Genomic DNA, 23,732 nt, shown 5'->3' with positions numbered 1-23,732 from the left:
GAGAGCCATACTCGGAATTTAAAAGTAAAAATACATGAAAATGGAACGGAGACATAATAGTTGACTTTTCATTTGTGTATTTTTTCACTTTATGTCTTACCTGCCTTTATTGAGGTAGTACTTTTCTACCATTGTTAAATAAATGAAACAGGTGGCATATTTGTAGTGTTTTATTTGTAAAATGATAACCAGTTACATTGAATGAAGCACTGAAACAAGCCACTGTTTGACATAGCAAAATACCACCAAAAATGTGTAAATTCAAAAGTTGAATGTGAAAAGGCATAGGTGGACTATTAAAAAGAGTAAGAGGGTATTTACACCATAATAAAGTGTCTAAGTCTACGAAAAACAAACTTGTTGGGAGGCCTCATTTCAAATTGTGATTAAAAAATAGCAAGTATGTTACTCATTTCTTGCTTTCATTTAAACCAAAAAAAAATCAAAAAGGCACCCATTTAGGTGAATTATTTAACCACACAAACAACACGGACATTTTATGTTTTATATGCTGAAAATAAATTAGCAATAGGACAAGCAAAACAAACCAAAAAACCTTGTATGGCGTCGCCCTCTGTTGGAAACTGATTGCAATGAAAACATTGGGACATTTAGTCATGTGGTAAACTGCTTACTGACTGACTATAGGCGTGAATTTCTTGGTGTCTTACACAAACAGGACGTAACGTTCCTATTCCTCAAATCTAAATGCATAGATATGAAATTGGAATAAAAGAATGCTACACAAGCAGCACTTTGCTTCATCTTTTTACGGCTAAATTGTGATCCTGCAGACATACAAAGTGCCTGGAGCAGGTTGTGCTTCATTGTCATCCAATTAAATTAAAAGAGTCTCAGGCTTGATTTCCTGCAAAACCTGAGTTAACCCTTACAAAAAAAAATAACATACTTTTTCATAGATTAAGAGTCACGCAACATGCCCTAAAAAAAAAAAGTACCGATACCCATTGCGCACATGTTAAATGTAGAGAAAAACCTTAGATGTACCCTTCATATAAATGAATAAACTTTATAAAATATTAAAAGCCAAGGTATACGTCAAACCTGGCAAGGAACGCGCTTACATCAGGTGTCCCTGCAGAGTATTTTCTAGCAACTAATAAAGTTCCCGTTCTATAAATCCTGCAATACTCGTTGACGTTATGTATTCTTTTGAACGGAAATTTGTAACAAACACTGCCACGCACTGATTGGCCTAAATTGAACAGGTTGAACTTTGGTCAATCATCTGCACTGTTAGGTCCTTTAAATAAGCACCTAAACCTTTGAAATAATTCATTAGTATCATGCATTTCAGTATTTACAACACAGAGGGTATATGATATAACCAGTTATGTAATGAGCCAAAGAAGGAAAAAAAAAATCAAAAAAAATATTTGAGATATGCATGGATTGCTTTTCTCTTTTTTTTGCGTTAAAAAAATCAGGGTTCTTACTTTCCACACAGTGTCCCATCAAGAGTTTCTTTTCTTTGACTAAAGCCTGAAAAAAGCGGAGTAAATGTTGACATGACGTTATGGAAGCACAGCAATGGTGACTAGTAAAACCAGAGAGAACCTTATCAAGGGAGAACTATACACAGTATTTACAGTTGATTTCAAATGCTGGGCCTTCTTCTAAAAAACACTAGCTTTTTTGTTTCCTAAAAAGGGGAACGTAACAAATATAAAGTGGTACAAAAGTCACGTTTTATCCCTCTAAAAATATAACAAAAAACCCACCCATTTGCTGTTTAAAACTGTGATTGGAGTGATGTGTGATTAAAAAAAAAACTAAATAAATAAAAAGATTGTTTTTTCTAAGTGACATTTTCACACCATGAAGCTTTTAAAACGTAAATACACGTGCGACAATAATACTGTTATCTTGTGTTGTGAAAACTTTTTTCAAAAAGTGATTTTGTGTGCGTGTTTTTAAGCAAAAAAAAAAAGTTAATTGTAGTTGACATCCAGTTTCAAAGCCTACATGGACTCCCCGACAGAATCATCATCATCCAGAGATAAGGGCAGGTAGAGATCCTGTAAACGCATTAAAAAAAAATGGGTTGAAATGATCTATTTGAGGCCCAAAAATATATCATAAAAAATAAGGGTGGTACCTTCTGTTTATTGTTGCGTGCAGGGCTGGTCGGGCTGGAAGTGGGGGAGCGCTTGGAGACAGGGGTGGAAATCTGGCTGCTAGAGCCTGTCCCATTCACTGTGAAGAAGATTAACTGACATTTAAAACATATTTGTTGTACTTTGGGCCTAAAATTAACCACAGTGGTAACAAGGCTACTTTTAATCCAATAATTTGTAAACTTGAAGATCTTACTTGATTCTGCAGGGGACTTGCAGCGTCTGGCAGATCCAGGACTCTTGATTAAACCACGATGAGCTCTCTGATTCTTCATCACACGGCACTCTGTAACGGAAAATTACAAGTGTTTTTTTCCCCCCGTAAGCGTATTTCACACTTGTAGTAGGGATGTCGCAAAGCAATTTTCCCCCCTGTACTGATGTCCATATTTTTAGACCAGTAAAAAAACTAAAAATATTTATTTATCCTCATAGTTCCATCCAGTCTCTCTATTAGATGTTGGATTACAATGACCATGACCGCATGTGATGTGCCCATAAAAAAATAGCTTCTGGTTTATTTTTTGTCAAGTGGAAAACGTCGAGTTTGATATTGCTCGAGGCCACTGGCCACAGATTTCATTTACGGTTGCTAGGTAACCGCTTTGTGGGGGGGGTGAATACCACAAATCTTAACTAGAGCCAATCCATTATTGGTTTTCTTAAACAACTCTGAAAAAAATAGCTCATAACGGCATGCAATAATGCTTACAAATTAAAACCTTGAGCAGTCCAAGCATGTGTTCATCGCAAATTTTAGACAAACACTGCACATAACTAAAAACCCAAACAGACCAGAGCACTATTTAACTCACAGGTAGTAGAAAAAGAGGTGTAAGCCAAAACTGATAAATAACATCTTAGTAGCTTTGTATTGATCAAATCATATTAGATTTGGACGAATCGGTTTTGAAACAACTAAAGAAAGAACAAAAGGTTGATGAGGGACAAAGACCTGCAAAAGAGGCTTCAACATTTTTGCTTTAGTATCACTAGTGGCACATCAGCTTGCTTAAAACCTGTCACCGGGCAGATTAATGCTTCATTCCCTGCAGTTTCTTATTCCTGCTGGTGCCTGCAGATAACAGACTCCCTTTACATCTCCTCACTGGCCTCCCTTTGACTCCATTACTCAACAATCACACAGCTCTGCATGCAGTATTAGACCTATTTTGCCACAATACAGGCAAAAAATGAGGTAAACTGCTCTCGGGTTAGTGCTGTACAGTTCCAGACGATTGCAAAAATTGTATTCACGACTTTTATCAAGCAGTACCAAGTGAGAATGTTTAACTTGTATGTAAAAATATCACCATACCATTCTCATCCAGTGAGAAGTCGTCCTGTGCGTAGCGGAATTTCTCGGGTCCGCATGCAATGAAGACATCTTCCTCACCAAAGAAATCTTGAAGGCAAGTAACCTACAAGGTCAAAAAAAACAAAGAACATCAACATATTTTAAAACAAACATTTTTTTTCAGGATAAGTAAAGTCTAAAAGGTTGTCCGAGTAATAAAAACAATAGAAAATAGTTTCAAAATTGCATACAAGTCGCAAGACCAAGCCAAATACGAAAAAGTTTAACTTATAGTCCAGAAAATACGGTACTAAACGCATCTTCAATTTTATTCTGTATTTTACTTGATTAGTATTTCAAGGTTTGTATTCTTTAACAACCAAAAGAAAGATGAATTTCAACTTCACTAGCATACAAGGAGCCCAACCCATCACTTAAAATGTCAAAAGAAATTTAGGGAAGGTGGAGAATAGATGCAATACAGCACATTTGCTGACCCATATCTCCAATATGAGCTGCAAATAAATTGGAGAGGTCCCACCCTATAGCAGCTGTCCTGACCAACAAGTTACAAGTGCGTGCCGGTGACTTTCCGGCATGGCATTCAACAGCTGTACCCTCCCTCTCAATGGCCCATAGTGCCCCCTGCCAACTAGATTAAAGGCTGGATAAACCACATTGATGCACAGAAATGGTACTTTGACTCTTGGGATTAAATGCTAATTTACTAGCTAAGGCAATTTTGCCCAGTGTTTTGCCACCATTATTTGCAATGGGATTATATACATGTTACTTTCATTATGTTGAATTGCACTGCTGCAATAAAGAGACCGAAGCATTGGGAAGGACTGGTTTTCCCCCAGAGGATGGGAAAAAGGCTGAAGTGAGCCTACAGGGAAGCGGCTCGACTGTTTTAATAGCTTTAAGAGATCTGATTAAAGGGATAATGTGGTTATACTAAAGACTGCAACCTTAAACTCTCAGCAGGACTGTGCTTGCCAAATAAAGATGCTTGGCAGAGTTTAAGTACGCACAACATCCATAATAGAGTTGAAATATTTTCAACATTTTTTCAAATCTTATATTATATTTTCTTTCATTTCTTTGAAACTTTCAAATAGAGTTCCAGGTGGAGCAAAAGCATTAAAGAAAAAAAAACTTCATGGCAACTGTAAATCCTTCCAAGCAAAGCACTTAGACTAATCCAACTGTCACCGGGGATGGTATAAGTTTCCTGTTATATTAACAGTTGCTCTGCACACGTCTGTGTATTAAAAATGTGAAGAGTATATCTAACATCCATTGGCGTCACAGTTGTCGACTCCTGCTGGGGAGAAACTCTCCCACTCTCGAAATGTTAAGCATTGCTTTCAACATGGGGTGCGGAGAGAGAAAAAAAATAGTCAAATATAGCACATAAGACAAGAATACGGAGGTGAGAATCACATGGCACCACCGCACAACACTATACAACCAAAACTCAGGTGTTTAACCTAGAATGTACTGCAATATTTTAAAATAATATTGGTGCGCGATGGAGAAGGGGTCTTAACTGGCTCTCATCAGAATCCCCCTTAAATGCCCTCCCCCAAACTCTCCATGCCGCCCATCCCATCCTCTAATCTCTGCTTGACCAGCTGTCAAGATCACATGGCCTCCAGAAAACTATAACGTAACTGAATTATTCAGACTCTCACCCAAACTGACATCAGTATAAGTGACATGAGAAAAAGTACTACCATTGTTTCAAGTATTGCTCATTTTTCAACCACACTTCTTTCCTTAAACTATACTAAACTGTGACCCCAAAACTTGAGCCCATCTCAAGACATCAGCACGTTCCAGTCAAAGCTCATTTGAAGCCTAGATGAACGATTCCAGCAGAGATATATCTGCACAGTCATGGGGGCCAGCTGGCGTCTGATCTGTTCCAGCCCCTCCCCATCCTCAAGGAAGCCGGCTTCGCATTTGGTCTGACTGATGTTGACCAGGCCGTCGTTAAAACGCTCCTCCCAGTGGCTTATGTTCACAAATGGATTCTGTGCAGATTGTTCGGGGAATTCGAATCAGAGTTATATCTTCGCATGACCGAATGAAATGAGCAAGACAGGTAAAAGCCCACGTAAATGACAAAAGGGCAGCCTTTGTGAAAAATTGAATCCATAGCGGCAAGGCTTATTGCCATGACAACAGCATCTGCAGTGTGAGCAAACGGGCTACAAAAGCAGACAAGTCTTTCCTTTTTAGCAGATGTAGTTGTGAACATGTATCCATCCATCTCCCATGTGGCAAATTAAGTCCTATAATTAATTTCTGAAGAAAAAAAATGATTATTTCCCACCCCCACATATGCAAGGCGTTTTGCCTTGTGAAAATCAACCTTATATCTTCATTACTTTTCATATGCAGAATGATTTCAAAACATGTCTTTATATTTTTAAAGCAGTGTCTCAATGAGAAAAGCTCAAAGTGCCACAAAGACAAAAAAAGCTGCTTATCTTTAAGAGCTCTTCCAAAAAGCACATGGCATTTAATAAAAGAAGGCCAGCCCGCCCCCCCAATTCATTTAACAAACTCAACATAAAGCAGACAGTGATCAATGAATACAAAAGCCTGCCAGCAATCAGATAAAGACTTAACTTAATGTTCGACATTTTATGGCAAAGAGATTAATGATTCTCCCTGTCAGCAAAAAAATAAAATGACAGCAAATGGCTCCCAGGATGGAAAATTACTGCTGAATGCGCCGGCCCCACCCTTTTGGACTGAAGGAACAAAAAAAAAAGGACGCGTTTGTCAGGAAAATTGGTTCGATTTGCCTCAAAGTGAGGACGGAAGGGTGGCAGTGAGGCTTGCACTACATTTAGAACGGTTGGCGTGTGGGAGGGAGGGGGGAAAAAAAATCAATACTTTTCATTTACAGAACAAACGAATAAATCAGTAGCATTATATATATATTTTTTAAACAAAAGCATCCTCAATCCAATCACAAATGCAATAAAAATGAATGAAATGTTTTTTTTCCAAGTCAAAACCTGCATTGATTGAAAACTTTCACACCCACTTCACCGCAGGATGCCATATCCGGCAGGCCGGTCTACACCAGCTGGGCTCCCTTTGTGCCTGGGATGTGGTTTCCTAGCAACCAGACCTAGCAGCTATCGCTATGCAATAGTAAGAGAAGGAGCGGCAGGCACTGCATCAATAACGGTTACTATATTTACAAGTCGGCCCATACTGAGATAAATTGTAGTACTTTTTTTTATTGTTCAATTTACCTTGAAATTAAACACATTCATCTCTTGTAGTTGCACATATCAATAGGCCGTGTATTCAAGTAGTTACTAACTGAAAGAATGAATAAATATATAAATATGTACCTGAACTACACACTTAAAAGCAAAAGGTATTCCAGTCAAATTTCTCCCATTACTGTTAATGGAATTGAATTGTTTGACTACATGTAAAACTACTTAACAGATGAATAATGCAAAATAAGCGTATGCTGAACAAGGTGTTTTTTTATGAGGCGAAAAACATTTGGTATATTTGTTGAGGAACACCTTAGGGCGAGCCAACGGCACCCCTGGGAGAGCACATTCAAATCTAGTTTCTCCATCTATAGTAAGAAAGCACCTTCCCTCTGGCAAGGTCTTTTACACCAACGCAAAACCATCTTGTTTTGCTTTAATAGTCTCCTTGCTCGGCTAGTTCAAGGAATATAATGCAATATTAAAAAAATGCAACTCTAAAACATTCAAGAATATAAATATTGACATATGATCTAAAATCGGATGTTGAGAAAGTCAAATTGGTATTTGAACAGTAGTTATTTTTACACCAAAATAGGCCATCGGTGTGGAATCAGGTCACTAATTAAAGGTTTTTTTATTCTTTTGTGACCTAGTCATGTTGTTGCAGGATTGCAGCCATTCGCCAATTCTTTCTATAACCCAGTGTAAAGATTGTGACATCTTACAGTAGCCTAGAAAATTTCCGACTGAGTGCTTAAAGAACTAAAAAGAAACAAAACACAGACTACCACAACAATAAACCAAAATGGATGCGATTGACTCTGGCATCATGGCTAACAGTCTAATGTAATTATCACTGTTGAGCCCTCTTGATTCATTTTACAGGAGAAAAAAAAAAGGAATAAAGTTGGGCCTCTGTGAAGTTTAATCAATGGGATTCAGTAAAATATGCCAAGTTGATAAGGTTTGCCAATTCAGTTGTGTACCACCAATTTGAATATTTGCCAACTAAAACCACAGCTCATCAATACAAAGCTACTCTAAAGTGTTTTTGTCTTAACCAAGATGTTTTCTAGAAGAAAAAAAAATTGTAAATCATACCGGCTTGCCATCCAATGTATAGATCCTCTTGACCACCCCACTCTCCAGTTTGATGGCCTCGGTGATGTCTGTGAGCACCTGCTCGAACGAGTGTGCGGTCTTCTTGTTGAGCAGGACGCGCACGGCCTTGCGCGGTTTAACGCCACTGCGCATCACCGTCACCAGTTTGGGTCGGACGAAATCCTTGCCTTGCTCTCGTGGTTCGGTGGCGGCTCTGGCTGCCAGCGACTGAATATTCTTCTGGCTGGCAGAGGCCTTCACATTCACCGACCAGTTGGGGTTGACGTTCTTGGTGTAGTCCACCTTCTTGAACAGATTTTCAGAGGCACAAACGTAGCTCTCCCCTGAGACACAGTGGCCAATACAGTATTAGGTTAGCGTTTCACCTCATTGAGGACACCGGAGCGTCTCGGCAGTGTCCTCCCATTACACGCCCGCAGATTCAATCTTTAGATCTAATTGTAATGTTTCAAGGGAGTTCAAAACCTTGTTTTAGTCTAAATGGAGTATCCCCGGTGCAAAATATGAGGGGGGGAAACATTTTATTTAGTTCAGACACGTGATATTTTATTTATTTTTTTGGCACATCTGACATTCAAGCGAGATCTGACGAAAGCTTTATAACATTAAACCAATTTAGAGGTCTAATAATATGCACATAGGGTATCCCAATTGAGTATTATAAGTATGCAGGTTTCATATGGCTCTTTCATTGTGCAAATGTACCAAACATAACTTTTCAGGAAACAACCATAGCACACTAATCCTGTGGTTTATCAAAATAGGGTTTTAAGTAAAAACAAAAGGCAACAGCTGAAGAGAGAAAGAGAGAGACATTTTTTGGCAGGGAATAAGAATAGAGGAATCCCAAAGGCAACAATTAAGGAATAAAGTAGAGCAATTATGGCATAGGCCAAAAATAAATAAATAAAATAACACAATGCTCAGAAAAATAAGCAATTACTTTTACCCCACAAGATGAACAATGAATGAAATATCTTCATTACTTCCTCTATTGGGCCCCTTTTCACTAAACTGTACATAACGTATCTTATTTCCCAAGTTATTCATAATGCAGCCAATGGTATACTACAGAATCCAAACATATTAATGTTTTGTTTTTTGCCACATTAGTACATTTACACAAAGACAGTAACCTGGCTAGTTAGGTGAATACTTCTTACGTTTAATCTCTCGACAGGAGTGGATGAGCAGGAATCTTTCAAAAATAATACAATCAAATAAAATAAAAACCTTACCTTCTTCTAGTTCGTCCAACGCCGAGATCCGCGTCAAGCCATCAATGGTGAAGATAAAGCGGACACCTTGAGGCAGGTTGATGTGATCAGACAGCGAGCGTGTCAGGTCAGCCAGCAGCGCGTCAAAGGTGCGAAATCGGTCATTGGCCACGGCGTACACGATGCCCCTGAAGTAGCGGTCCCCGTTGCGGTAGAAGCGGACCTTCTTGGCCTTCTTCTCGTTGGACAGGGCTTGCAGGGTACGCGTACGATAGAAGCTGCAGTGAGCGCTGTGGGTCGGGCTGGGGAGTCCGTTCAACCGACCCCCGCGGTTGGACCGGGAAACCTTGTCTCGCTCGTCAAAATGCGCAAAGTCTAGCTCCATGGCGCTTGAGTGAGACTTGAGATGCTTGGGACAGATTTGGTGAAGAAAAACAGCTCCACTGGGTCTAAAAATGCAGGAAACAAAATGCCTTAAATAAGGATCATAACATCTAACTAACATTTACAGTAATTCATTAGTTTTTTAACTGCTTCATCACAGAGGTGCTGGACCATTTTCCTTATATAAAACACCAAAAAATGCAGGTAAAACCCTAAAAAAACCCATTTAAAGCCAAATAAGCATTGCACACTTAATTTATACAGTGCAGTTTTCTTCAAAATGTGCAATAAATATAGATGGCAACAAACTACTTTTGAAACAACTAACACCACTCCTAATTAAAATTGGCACTGGGTGAGAGGCAGATGTGGTTCGCGAGCCGCACATTTTTGACTAGCGAGGTCCCGATCGAATACTACGTATGGTATCAATGTTCTGTGTGATTTGTCTAATGCATCTCTCCTAAATTAAGTCTAGCAAATAATTGTCTAAAGTTCCTTACAAATATACTCTATTCAACTGGCCCTCAGTGTCATGCTTACAAGAATATTTTTCAAGGTTAGTATTAACACAAAGAAATGAGCAGTATTGGAATTGTGAGTGCAAATCAAGAGAAACATGAATTTAAATGAGGTGGAAGGCTTCGTACCACTTCAGGATGTAGTTATGTAAATGGTTGTCCATTAAACAATCTCCAAATTGTACTTTGAGATGAACAGTCCCAAAAGTGGAGGACCATTCATTTCTTTCAGGCTACACCCACACCTCACTCAGATCGTTTGCACGGTCATCAAGTATGCTTAAGCAAGGACAACCGGTATAAATTCAAGAGAAGTTTATTGGCACATTTTCAGAGGTTAAGTAGGAAAAAAAAGTAATAGACTGCATTGAATTCTTTTCAATTGTAACAGCTTACACATCAGAAAAGACTTTGGGGTCTCGATCCACATGGTGTTTCCTGTTACCGAGGTATGGGATCTATGCAAATTTGTACACACAAATCACCTCCTAAGCCTTTACAGCTCAGCCCTGAACTGAACTAACAAGATATGAAAAACTACACGAGATCCTATTCTACTCTATAGTCCAAACTCCTAATTGTTAAATCGTCACCACATTTTCGGCCTTATTGATAAATCAATTGAACCACAAACAGCAGACATTGTAGTACTATAATAAAATATTGCATTTCAAAACTCTACAACCATTCAATTGAAAATAATCATGTCACAAGCATGCAGAACTGAATTAGAATACCAGGAGGTTGATTTGTCTGGCATTTGATAGCCAGTTAATCCACAATTTCACAAAAGGTCAGATCATCGTTAAGGCGACCATATAATAAAAACCCTGGCCCAAGATATGAGAACTCTCAATGCAAAATGGTGACCACCATTGCATCCTCTTTTTTTTTTTTGTCTTCCAATGTACCAGAATCTCAGTTTTACGAGGGGCACGGTGACAGGGGTGTGACCAGCAGTGGCTGTCCTCAGCTGACAAAGAGCAGGTTTGCAAGCCCATCTGCTACTCCAATAAATGACCCTTCCCCTCCAGAAGACTAACTAGATGGACAGTCCATTGTCTCTCTTTACAAGCAGGTTCTTGCATTTTAAGGTGACATCATTTACCTAAAACACCCCATGTTTAAGAGACTGCATCATAAATCCTCAAAGTACATTTCAATTGAAACAATACACTCATTTTCCTATTCAAATACTCACATTCTCAGACAAAGCTCACCAATTGTTAGTATTTCTTAGGGCTAATTAGTCATCAAAATAGACTCAATTGCAATTAGTAATCAAAATGGACACATCTGTTTCATCCCTTTTTGATTGTCAGCCAAATGTTAAACTGTTTTGTTCCTCTTTTTTTTATTAACACAAAAAGGAACACATTTTTAAAGCACTGATAGATGTCACGCCTGATTTTCTTTTGCCAAGTTGGAAAATAACTTCACGATTTATCCTGTAAACTCTAAATAAATTAAAAAACTGGAATGAAGATTTTGCTTTCTACAATTTATTGTTCCCGGAAAACCAGACCTGGAGCGGACTCACCTGAGCGGCTGACCGTACCGGTGAAGGGGAAGCGTGCAAGGGATGGGTGGGTAAGCGCGTGCGTGCGTGCGTACGTGCGCGTCTGTGCTGCAGGAAAAGTCCACGCTGCGTTTCTGCTCCTCTTTGTCTACCAGCCGCTGCCTGCCTACCACGCTGGAGCAGCCGCCGGGTCCTAGAACCGTCCCAGGAAACGCCCACTTTGATCCGTCATTGGTGCCAGGAAAAACAGGGTCATTAGATTTTCAGAAACATCCCATAAAAGTCTGATAGGTGAGCAACACTTTATCTGAAAAATGTGAGTAATACCCTTACCATAGATAGAGTGTTATCTTATACTTTTTCTATAAGGAAAGTATTTATTGATGAAAGTTGTAAAGTACATTCTTATCCACTCAATCATATCTGCTTAGAGTAGAAAGATAATGTACATCCACTAGATTGTATTTAAACTCTTCAAATAATTTTAACGGAAGCATTCCTACTATTGCAAAGGTCAACGATCCAAAATAATGTATGTGCTTCCAAATGGGCCACCGTCTAAAAGTCAAAGGTTTCATGATAGCAAACTGTTCACTATATCTAAATTATCTTTTATCTCATCTCTTACAGTGACTGAGTTTAATGTTTTGTATGTATATGTTTCATGAAGTTTTAATATGTACACCAAACTCCACAGCAATGCAAACAACCACAAATATCGTTGTTGTTTTTTTTACATATATATACCTAGCGTTTGCACTTCTTCTTGCTTAATGATATTCATGAATCATTTCTAGTCCATCCAACCGTCACTAAACTCAGCTGGTCCATCATTGTGGTGCCTTTCCTCCCCTTTGCATACCACATATAGCTCTAATGCACTGTGATCAGCTCCCTGCTGTCTTGCCGCACCCAACCGCCTGCATTGACAGTGAAGAGGACAAGATGGAGGGGGGTACTAGAGCCTGGCGAGAGCAGCAGATTTGGATTTTCCGCTCTCAGCTGGATACCTTGTAGCGTGCCGATCCTGTGGACACAAGTAAACACGGAGGAACCAAATCTATCCTTCCCTGTTCTACCATTCAATTCAACCAAATCAAATACTGAAGTCAAAGCAATTTGTTTTTTCTAATAGAAAATGCGGGTGTTGGTGGGGCCTAACCCAACTGTCTTCAGGTGAAAGGCAGACAACCCCCTAGACTGGTCGCCAGTCAATCGTAGGGCCCAGAACGGAAGATAAATGCATACATGAATGATAGGTCTTTTCATATATTGATATCTTACTATTTGGATAAAATTGTCCAACCACTGACGACAATTAGTGGATAAATGATTGTGTATGTCATTAAAGATAAAGAGGAATAAAATATAAGAGAGATCATAAGTATAAAACAAAAGCTTGATTGTGTGTGTATACTGTACATGAGGACGTCAGTAACAAATGACTTCAGCACAGGTGGAGACCACCAGGAGCTTGATGGAGGCTGACTGGCATGAGAAGCATAAGTGGATCGCAGCTGGTGTCTACAGAGAAGGTTGGAAAAGGATCGGGGGGCGGGCTCTGCTGAGGATAGCGGGTGTGGGGAGGTCGCCGTTTTGGTGACGGGTGGAGGAGGAAGAAAACAGATGTCCCCAAGGGCGATGACAAAACTGAAAACCGTCTGTACATCCGAGGACATAAGCAGGCTTGGATAATACATCTGTCTCTATGTTGAACATACAGCGTCTCGATACATTTAAAATGTGCAAAATGCGAAAAGCATAACATATATGCTGTGTATTTTTACTTGTACTATTCAGCTGTGTATGAGCCGAGAATGGGAATCTGAGTGTCTTTATAAACCCTTTAAATGTGCCATGAACTTGATTTTTTTAACTTTTAATTTATGGGATGGCAGCAATTATGATGACCCTTTTTTCCTCTTAACTGCTGTCGTTTGTTCTTTTTCTCAGCCTTCTGTGACCTCATGAAATGACACGACAGTGAAGATGATGTGCGGGGAAAGCTTCCATCTCAACAGTCCCAACACATTTCATCAACGTCTCCCCAATAGCTCTGCTCAGCATTCTGAAAAGTCACTGCAGCAGTACCGAGGAAATGAACCAAAGCGGCGGTCTCGTCGGTTTGAGTCTGGCTGTAAATTGCCAAACTGCCACAAAAAGGACTTAAGGGCCGCAAAGTAGGATTGTACCAATCCAGAGTCCATATCAGCGTAAACTTTAGGATAATATTCTTAAGCCAGATGCTGTGAGGCTGAAAGAGACAAACATGCAAGTGACAAATATAATATTTTGAAGATTGGCATCTTATTTTATTGTAACTGTGGCCTTCAGTCAAGATCAACACAACTGCAATGAAAGTCTAACAATGACTGAAATATAGTCTGATTCACTGCTGTGGATTTCTAATAAAGGAGGAGATGAGGGTGTTCGGCAGCGAGAAATAAAGCCTCGTTAGTTACCATGGATTCTTATTCACAGGAAATCCTTGAGAGGATTATTTCGACACTAATCGGTGGCAGGAAATGCTGGAAAATATGTCGTCAACAAAGCATGAGGTCATATGTTGAGTCCAGTAGTTTATTAGCAAGCTTCCTGATGACCAGCGTCATCTACTTTGCTGTTGAATCACTGTCTGTCTCACCCTTCTTCTTTGTTTTTTCTTCCTTTTCTTTTATTCTCTATCATTCCATAATCCTTATGAGTCACTTTGCCAGCGTGTGGGTGGCTTTTGTGTAAGAGCAAACAGGAGGATTGGACTGTAGGTGGGTGTCTCGGTGGATAAAATACACCTAAGCCGCAGATCACTAATATAAAAAGTAAATCATGAGCAGACTTTTCTCTGTCTGCTCTTTGTGGGGAGTCGCTGCATGTGCCATTGCAAGTAGCTTTGTCTGCCTGGAGGATTTTCTAATGAGAGGCTTTTTTGGAGGAGGATGACAAGCCTCTACTCTGGTCCTTGTGGAAGGGCGTTTAAAGAAAAACAAACAATGTGCTGCTCAAAGGAGATACAATTAATACTGTTCCCTCTTTCCTCTTTGCCTCATTTGATGCCATGCCGACATCTTGGCAGCAGAATTGGAAACAAAGAAGCCTGACACTGTCATTATGTCAAAGATATTGAAAACCTCTAATTTAGATTCCAATGTGTGAAGGGTACAATGAAAGGAAATTAGTTTATGGTAATACAGATATGTAGCAGCAGTGTATTTAAAAACAACTGTGTAGTAATCTTATTCATGGTTGGTGCAGGTATTGTATGAAGACCTAAAGTAGTGCCCATCCCTTCACTTTATTGTTTGGTTTATATTCCAATAAAAATTAAATGGAGGCATATTACAAGCATATTTTTTGGTTACCTTAATGTGTGTTTGTTGTTGGTTTCTGATCAAATAAAAAATTGGCCTCCCAAAAAATGCAATTTATGCACATATATGGAATATGTGTTGGTAATTAATTTCCGCACATCTTTGTCAAAGATGCTTTCTTTCAGTCTATACGACATTTTTGCTGTATAAAATGAATCTAGTTTAAGTCATTATTTCCTGTTGCTTAAAACAATGCCAAAATAATGTACTATTTGAAAAACAAATGTTGAACATTAAACGCCATTGTTGAGCATAAACGAAGGAATGGTGCAGTCTAGTGGATATTCTAAAACATTACAACAACAATTATTATTCCATACTTTGAGATCATGTCAAGAGTTTCTTCATTTTATTTTTATTATTTTTAATTAGGAATCATTTTCATGTAGTGTTTCAGAATTGCAGAGGTCTTGGGGAAAAAGGGTCAACACTGCAAATATTAACATATGGAATGTATAATATCTCATTAAAATCTTTTGATACTTGTGAAATGCTTGGAATTGTATACTTACTTACTTATACACACTTATGGGCAATTTAGAGTGTCCAATCAGCCTATCATGTACGTTTTTTGAATGTGGGAGGAAACCAGAGTACTCAGAGGAAACCCACGCAGGCCCGGGGAGAACATACAAACTCCACAAAGGTGGACCTGACCTGGATTTCAACCCAGGACCCCAGACCTGTGAGGCCGACACACTAACCACTCAATCCACTTGGTCGGCCACCCTTAAATCAATGAAACTAGTTACCAAACTTAAAAATGCAACACAGTATACAGCATGTACAAGTTTGTACATTTGATGCTGTAGCCTACAATGAATAAATACATCTTTATGCATCTCAATAGTCATTTTCAATTGTTTTTGAATGGGGGAGATGGAGAGGGGAGTTAAGGTCAGCCCCGGATGTGCTGGGGCGAAGTTTCCGAGCAAAAGAGCCCGAATGCGGTGAGCCACTGCTTATGCGCGTTAGTCAGTATTTACGCGTTGGTAGAAGGCGCGCACCACGTCCACTCCTTCTCCTCGGCTTCTTTCCACAACGACGCCGTGCGACGAGAGCACAATGTCGGTGAACGACGTGTACGTATTGCGGCCCTTTAAGCTGATCGCGTTGCTTTGCGTCTTTCTGGCGCTTTGCTTGGACCTGGTGGCTCTACTCAGCCCGGCCTGGGTCACGGCTGATCATTTCTCGCTGTCACTGTGGGAATCGTGCTCGCAATCCGGAGCGAGGCAGCCGGATGATGACGACTCGTGGAGCTGCTTTTCCACCCTCACTTCTGGTCAGAAAACAACCGATCATGCCGATCATCTTCGCTCTTTGTTTCGGGGCACATTCTATTTCTTATTCATTTATTGCTTGCATGGTAAAAATCAAATCAAAAACATTCCTTAGTCAATCCGTCAACCAATCCAACAATAACTCATCTTCATGTTACACTGATGGAGAAGCGTCAGTGTTAATAAAATTTTATACGTACAGATATTGATGTACTTTGAGTGATATTACCTTTTTCGCTGACTTTTTTATAATTCCATTTGACCTTTCTCTCTTGTGAAATAGTTGTATAGTATCATTATCGACAAAGTATTTATTTATTTGAACCCTTTAGTACTGGGGTAGGGAACCTATGGCTCGGGAGCCATATGTGGCTCTTCACTGATGTGAGGTACAATATGTATTTAATATGCACCAGTATGAATGTCACGTTGGCATTATAGTGCTGACACTACCTCCAACTTCAATTTTTTTCATTAGACTTTTCTGCATGCATTTTTTTTCATTTATCAGCAACTGCGTAACAATGTTGTCAAAATAATTCATTTAGTGCTTTAAAAGTGGTAAATCTTTATCCTCACTAGGGTGCTGGAGCTTATCCCAGCTGACTTTGGGCCAGAGGCAGGGGACAACGATTCACTTCTGGCCTGGAATCAGCTGGGATATGCTCCAGCACCCCCCCTGCAACCCCAATGAGTATATATATAGCGTATATATACAATGGGTGTATGCTGCAAGATGTTGGGTTCAGTATTGTCCTCTCACATGTGCACGTATACCACAAGGAATGTAGCGGAAACTAGACTTTGGTCTGTACTCATGTTGTGGAATGTGTGGGGCCAAATGGGTGGTGGCTTTGTCGCTTTTGAGTGTCTGCTGATCTCATTAAAGGGTGGAGGGATTGGATGGTATTGAAGGGTATTGAAATAATGCAGTGCTATGACTTTAGAAATATTTGTCGCTGCTTAGAGACGTCTGTTCAAAATTTCTAACCACATGATGTGGTAAAGCTGGAAGAAAAAAATCCCTACTTAAGGATTAGCCTTCTTCTTGTTTTCTTCATATTCAAGTGCCATTGAGCTGAGGGGAGGGGGGGGGGGTGCTTTTCCTGGTGATAAATGATGCTTACTCACCGATTATTATTCACCTCAGCCAATGCAAATTATTCTTTTGAAACCAGTGCCTTCTTCTTTCTACTGACACTCACACGTGGGATTTTAAAATTTGAACACATGACAAAGCAGTCAGAATGAAGCTCTTTCTCTTTCAAAAAAAACATTTCTAAACTACAGTGGTAAAACTTATTTTACAGGGAAAAGAACACTGTGAAATTGTTGCGGTTAAACCACATATCTTTGGAATATTTGAAATGTCAGCAAATCTTCTGAGCCTCTTAAACTTTAAGAAGCATAGTTTTCTTTTTAGTTTGAATACATTGAAGTTTTTTTTTTGTCTGAATACCACAGAAGTGTAACATTAGTACCTAAAATGGCTAACCAGCACTAAATAACATAATATTACTTAATTTTATTGTTTTAGTTTTATGGTACAGTGGTTAATAATGTCCATTTGTAACTTTTCTATCTAAAAAAAACAGCATGTAGACCATTGCTGTGTCTGAAATTCATCTTTTAAGGAGCTTATAAAATTGACGCAAAAAGGGTGGAGTTGAATAGTGTGGGTGTCAAAAAAATGGGTGGGGGGATGCAATGTCTACATCCCATGTGCCGTGGGGGGATGTGGTTGGAGGACTACATCTGTGACTGATTCATTGCTTTTATACATTGTAAAGCTTTTATAAACCGTCATAGACGCAAAAAGGATACCCAAATCTATGTATTCCCTTCATTTTCTATCTTTTCAAGCCAGCGAGAATAAGATTCAACTCACCTCATTTAACCCCATTGAGGAAGAGAAGTAGAATATTTTGTAAACCCACATTTAAAATGTCATGCATAAATCTTATTTGCATCGGTGATTTTGTTCAAATTGTCCTTTGAACAAATGTATCCAAGTGTCTTAAAAAAAGTCAGTCCTATTGGAAAATTATTTCCACAACCACAAACCACAAGGAGAGCAATATTTTTTTTACCATTTCAAACAGCCAGAAAATAATCACAAGGTCAAGTCATTGCCATGCTGACCCCTTTTACTTTTCTTTCACAATGACTGCCTTGTGACTCTGACACTGCACCATTTCTGCTTGGATGACGTTCTAACATTTGAACACGTGTTTCCCCCCCTCACAGACTGGCAGATTGCCACCCTGGTGCTACTAATGGGTGGCGCCGTGGCAACCCTGGCGGCTTTTTTGGCGGGACTCATTTCCTTGTGCCATGGCACGCAGAGGAAACACTACCGAACAGTGGCCGTGTTCCTCTTCACAGCAGGTCGGTCTCATTCCACTTTCTTTTTCCTTCTATTATAATCCCACTATCCTACTCTCTATTAAATGATGGAATCTTGTAAGAATATTCAAAAATCAATTATCAAGACTCACACAGATCCATAAATATTAAAATTGTGCAAAAAATATCATTTGTGTAATTGTTTGCCTCTGCATAGTTGAAACAAATGACTTTTTATCAAAGAAGGCAGAGGGCATATGACTCACTGGAAAACAGTAGTTGAGATTCATTTAGTGTACTGTGATGACTCAAATGTATTACATTATCAGTTTTCTGGAGCCCTAATGGGTGAGTGGTTAGCAAGTTGGCCTCACAATTCTTGGGTCTTGGGTTCAAATCCAGGTTGGTCCATCTGTCCAGATGAAGCTGATTTAATTTCTTAAAAACCAAAGAGCCATAAACCCCGCCTTGTATTACATCAAGAAACATTGTTTTGTACTGTTTTGATTTTTTTTAAGGAAAAGGTATTTGGGTTTTTTGCTCACTGAAGTCCAATCTTTAGATTTAGGGTACATAAGTACCCCCTTAGTTGACTTAAAGCTCTGAAGCCGCACCCAATGGTGGATACTGAAGGTCTGGATTCCAAATGCTCGTCCCACCACCGGTCAAAATACTAAAAAGCAGGAAGGGATAAAGTATGTACGCCCATAGACGAACCACAAGCGTTTCCAGGCAGACAAGGTTTTATTTGTTGCAGAATTTCTGTGGAATAAAGGCTACTGAAAGTCAAGAGGAGGTGGTGCGTTGCTTTAGCTCATTTCTTCTGTGGTGACTGGCCCACAGGCCAAGTAAAAACAGCCACAGAATTTGCAGCAGTACCAACAAAGTGAGTCACATAGTGGGAGAGAGGGAAAAAAACTTCGAACGTAGTTGAGAGAGAGAAAACGTTGACATCAGCGAGATTGTGTCCATTTTTAAACCATATAATTGGATGTTTTAGAGACTATTTAAAACAATTGTTGTAAACAATCTTGGTGGTTTGTTGTTTTCTTCAATGGATTTGGTTAGAACAGTTGCAGTAATATTTTAATAGACTTTAAAGAAACATGTTTTTGGAAGTATTTCTAATATGACTCATTGTTAAGGGCAACATTTTAAAATGTACTTTATTCTAAATCATGATTTGCGACCATGTAAAGTTATTGTTTTCTTTCTGTGTTTTTACAAGGGATGTCCTGCCCTTCAACATCAGCCAATTAAGAAATCAGGTCTTTGTATGAGTCATGTACTCATCATATACATTTTGGGATGTAACAAAGATAAATGTAGGCTGTATATCATGGCTAAGGTTGGTTAATATTACCCTAAATTTCTTTCTGATTAAAATATTGGCAACATTGGTATGATAACGTAGTGAGACCTTATTTGGCAACCCAAAGGAGAAGGAATGCCATACCACGTTGAGCCGCTACTCTTACGTAATGCTTTTTTAAAGTTGAATATTTAAAATTCTACATGTTAAATGTACGTTTTGGATCCCTTGAATGAAAAAGACACAATGAGCCAGTGTTTTCTTTCGACTTAATTTCCCCTCCGGCAGCCTGCGAGCCATTTACTAAAAAGCATAGGAAGCCAGTGTTATCCTTTCCTGTGTGCGTAATTGCTTTGAGAGAAAGAATAAGGCCACCTTTACATTTGTGCATGGTGGACCGACGACGAGGGGGTGGAGCATTTGGAATCTTTGGCAGTGCTGCGGTATTTATTTTCTGTCCAGAAATATGACCTCAGCTCAGTCTGGGCTCCATCAACACAGCCACATTCTTTTGGGTGGCCGCCACTCCTACCGGGAGGAAGGAAAGGCAGACGAGAAGTCACGCTAAAATTCTTAAAGGGCCCTCTGCTCAAGGAAAAATGAATCAGAGGGAGAAAGGCGTCCAAGTCTTGTTCCTTTTATCTCAAAGTCAAAGGTCTATTTTCTACTAGGAGCGATGTACTTTTGTGCTTTTCTTTTAAGCTTAAGATTGGTTTGTGTGTCAGTCAGAGTATGTATAGACTCAAAAGGGAAAATTTTAATCAGGAAACTGTCATAATCTGCCTTGGGTGCGTAACAAAGACAGAACCCAAGATGTGAGAAAAATAGGAACAACTTAGGACTTTTCATTCAAAAATAAGAACTGAACAGGGAGGATGCAAACTGAAAATGTCCTTTTTTAAAAACTTTTCAACAACAATCTATCATTTAATTAGTATACAAAAACTCCTAATTGGAGTTGAAGTCACAAAATGTCATTTTCCCCATTCCTTTCATTATTGCTTATTGAATTCACCACCATTGTTTATTTTATCAAAAGCCTAATATTCATTTCTACATCTTTTGATACAGTTGTAAATTGTACTGATAACATCTTTGTTTGTAAAATGAATCTTATTTTTATGACATGACAGTGGTGTCTTATAAATATTTACTGTAATTGCAACTTGACTGCTTTTTTTTTAATGACCTATTACTTCTGACTCGCCCACATAATGACTACCATACGAATAGAATTGAATTACCAAGTCAAACTTTTGTAAATCCGTTTGTGACTCTTATTTCATTTTGTCTTTCCCACCAGTTGTGCTGCAGGCCTGCGCTTTAGTCCTGTACCCCATCAAGTTTATCGACGGGACGGTTCTGCAGACGTATCACGAATTCAACTGGGGGTACGGCCTAGGCTGGGGTGCCACCATCTTCATGTTGGGTGGTGGAATCCTCTTCTGCCTGCGAACGGATCTATATGAGGATTCCATGTATTGACACCATATACCACACGCACACCTTGTTTATAGTAGTACATAGCCCACTTTTCTATTTTTGTCAGGTTGTGAGGGACTAAAGTAGGACAGATTTAACCATCCCCCCCAACCATGCTCACTCACAACCCCCCTAGCTTGGATGGTATGGGGGCGCCACTAGTTGGTGGGTATTTGCACTGGACCTAGATGTCTTTTCTTAGATAAATTGGACTGTCAAGTCTAAACATTTTTAAACACCAATGCTTCTCAATGTTTTATTTTTATTTTGGCCATTGTTTTTAATCATTTTATTTTAGATTATACCAAGTTGGAGCTTTGTCTTCAATGTATTCGCAGTATTACTATCCCTGCATTCTTCCTGAAACATATCATAATCCTCCTTTTTTTTTTAACTACTGTATTTTTTGGACTATATTGTAACTTGCATCAGCCAAACAAAGCGCAATGAAGATAAAATATATCATATATAAGTCGCACTGAGGTGTAAATTGTATTTTTGGGATGCCAAAAAACATATTAAAGTAAAAAGTAGCAAAATGGGGGGGAAAACTGCCTAAAAAGGCAAAAAAAAAAAACATGGCATAAAAAAGAAAAACCACAGCAGGCTGTCTGTGGTTAGAGAGAAAAAATACACATAAGTTGTACTTGAGTATTACTCGCAGGGTCAGCGAAACTATGAAAAAACAGTGCGACTTATAGTCCGAAAAATACGGTCCTCAGCTTTTTATATATGCTGGAGCTACTGTATTTATAGTTTGTTTGCAAACTTTTTTTTGTTTCCACTGAAAATGTAAATGTGTAAAAAGTATTTGTACATGAAGGACTTTCCTGAATAAAATTGTAATTTTGAGGAGTGCTGAGTATGATTTTAGGTTTTGTCTTGTCACCAGAGATGGAAATGTGCCGACCTTTCACTGTGCTAAATTAAAAGTGTCAGGGGTAGGTGACCTCCTTTTTTTTAGTTAATTATCCAGCACATTCCACATGTGGAGGTGTCAACAGGTTGTGGTTGATATTTTACGACAGCTTGTGTGTCCCCCATTTGCTCAAATTATGTTGATAGTGGCGTGTTTAGTGTGAAACAGAAGGCAAATCCAAACATTGGCAGACTGTTGTGAAATTGTCACCCTGCACATTTTAAAATGGAAACAGCTGCAGTGCAAGTCAACTATTTAGCAGCTGTGGCATCTGGATAAAAAAAAAAACATATGAAGATTATGTTATGTTCAAATGGGAATATACCGTGTAACTAACTGGAAAGTCCCAAAATGTCTGCGTGCATCCTCTGACGCTTCATGTGGGAAAGACAAATTCAGTGGTTTTCTTATTATAGAATCCTGAAATGTGATCTCAGACTTCAAATGGTAAGAGGTTTTCATGTAGTTTTTGGCAGGAGTTTCATTTAAAATAAGAAAACAAAATATATGAAGAGTTGTGGAACTTAATTTGTCTGTGTGTAAATGAGTGATAAAAGCTGCATGTAAATAGTCTAATCAGTATTTTAGACTTGGAGAATGATTAGTAAATTAGATGTATTTTTACATTATTGTTACAAAACCTTGGATGCCTTTTTAACAGGTTTGTATATTAATTCGGGTTGAAAGTGCCCAAAATGTATTTATTTTCATGTTTATTTTTATATTTTTCATATACTATAGTGTAGTATATACATTTCCCTTTCTGACACTTTTGGCTCTTTACTACCGTCCAGTGGACTATAGTTTATTTGCACGCTGCTCGTGAGAGGTTTTGCTTCAGTTTTGCAAGATGATGGTATATTGTTCAGAAAGACTTATTGAGAATTACATCAATTAATATCACAATGTGTCCTACTCAAAAACATCCATAAAACAATCAATAAAATCAATGAAAACATGAAAGAAGTTTTTATTAGCAGGATCGACAACAATTTCAGGAAGATGAATTTCCTAAAAATGTAAAATACATTTCTTTTACACATTAACAAAAAGACAAAAATGTCCAAATCACATACAACCAATGGGAATAAATTGCTATGGAATGAAATAAACATATTTGAACCAATTCATTGATCCACTAGTACTCTTGTAAACATTTTTGCACTTGACAATAAGACCTCAAAGTTTTAAAATCCTGCAAGATTTTTATGAATAAAATGACTCTGATTCAGAAGTAGTAATATTCACAAAGCTGCTGATTCCAATCAGAGACCCTCGAACACAACAAAGATTTTGAAGGGCAAGCCGACCCCTGGGGACAGTAACCAGACGGACCCTGCGACCTTTCACCCCGCAGGGACAGATTCCAGTTACTGACTCCGGGGGACGGCGACAGACTATCTCCAACGCTAAGGAGGAAACATGATGATTGATGCGAGTATAGCTCACGTAGATGATCTCCACAGCCACAATAAATCAATTCCAACAATTTTCCCTGCTAAAAAAAATGTGATTTACCTGGGACCAGTCCAGGGTCTTGTACTCCCCCTAAAAAGCCAACCTACTTGGACAT

At 38.9% G+C, this 23,732-nt stretch overlaps 2 protein-coding genes across 2 annotated transcripts in view; one reads left to right on the top strand and one right to left on the bottom strand.

Annotated features, from left to right (window-relative positions):
• LOC144212607 (transmembrane protein 47-like) overlaps positions 1–22,095 on the top strand; it is a 111,119-nt gene extending 89,024 nt beyond the window's left edge. The window contains exons 2-4 of the mRNA XM_077740617.1: positions 15,823–16,102; positions 18,348–18,488; positions 21,062–22,095. Of these exons, the coding sequence (XP_077596743.1) occupies positions 15,886–16,102; positions 18,348–18,488; positions 21,062–21,243 (540 nt within the window). The 5' untranslated portion in view covers positions 15,823–15,885 and the 3' untranslated portion in view covers positions 21,244–22,095. The remainder of the gene's footprint in view (positions 1–15,822; positions 16,103–18,347; positions 18,489–21,061) is intronic.
• Positions 155–11,611, bottom strand: LOC144212160 (neuronal migration protein doublecortin-like). Its single transcript, XM_077739792.1, has 7 exons — positions 11,474–11,611; positions 9,050–9,477; positions 7,791–8,134; positions 3,457–3,559; positions 2,335–2,424; positions 2,120–2,217; positions 155–2,039 (listed from the first exon to the last, which is right to left on the bottom strand). Exons 2-7 carry the CDS (start codon positions 9,411–9,413, stop codon positions 1,983–1,985), a joined length of 1,056 nt encoding a protein of 351 aa, XP_077595918.1. The 5' UTR covers positions 9,414–9,477; positions 11,474–11,611; the 3' UTR covers positions 155–1,982.
• Positions 22,096–23,732: the final 1,637 nt, after the last annotated feature.

The sequence above is a fragment of the Stigmatopora nigra genome, chromosome 19 (assembly GCF_051989575.1).
Source record: "Stigmatopora nigra isolate UIUO_SnigA chromosome 19, RoL_Snig_1.1, whole genome shotgun sequence".
In the NCBI taxonomy this organism is placed as follows: domain Eukaryota; kingdom Metazoa; phylum Chordata; class Actinopteri; order Syngnathiformes; family Syngnathidae; genus Stigmatopora; species Stigmatopora nigra.
Note: the sequence above shows the minus strand (reverse complement) of the source record. Positions and strands in the feature narration are given on the sequence as shown.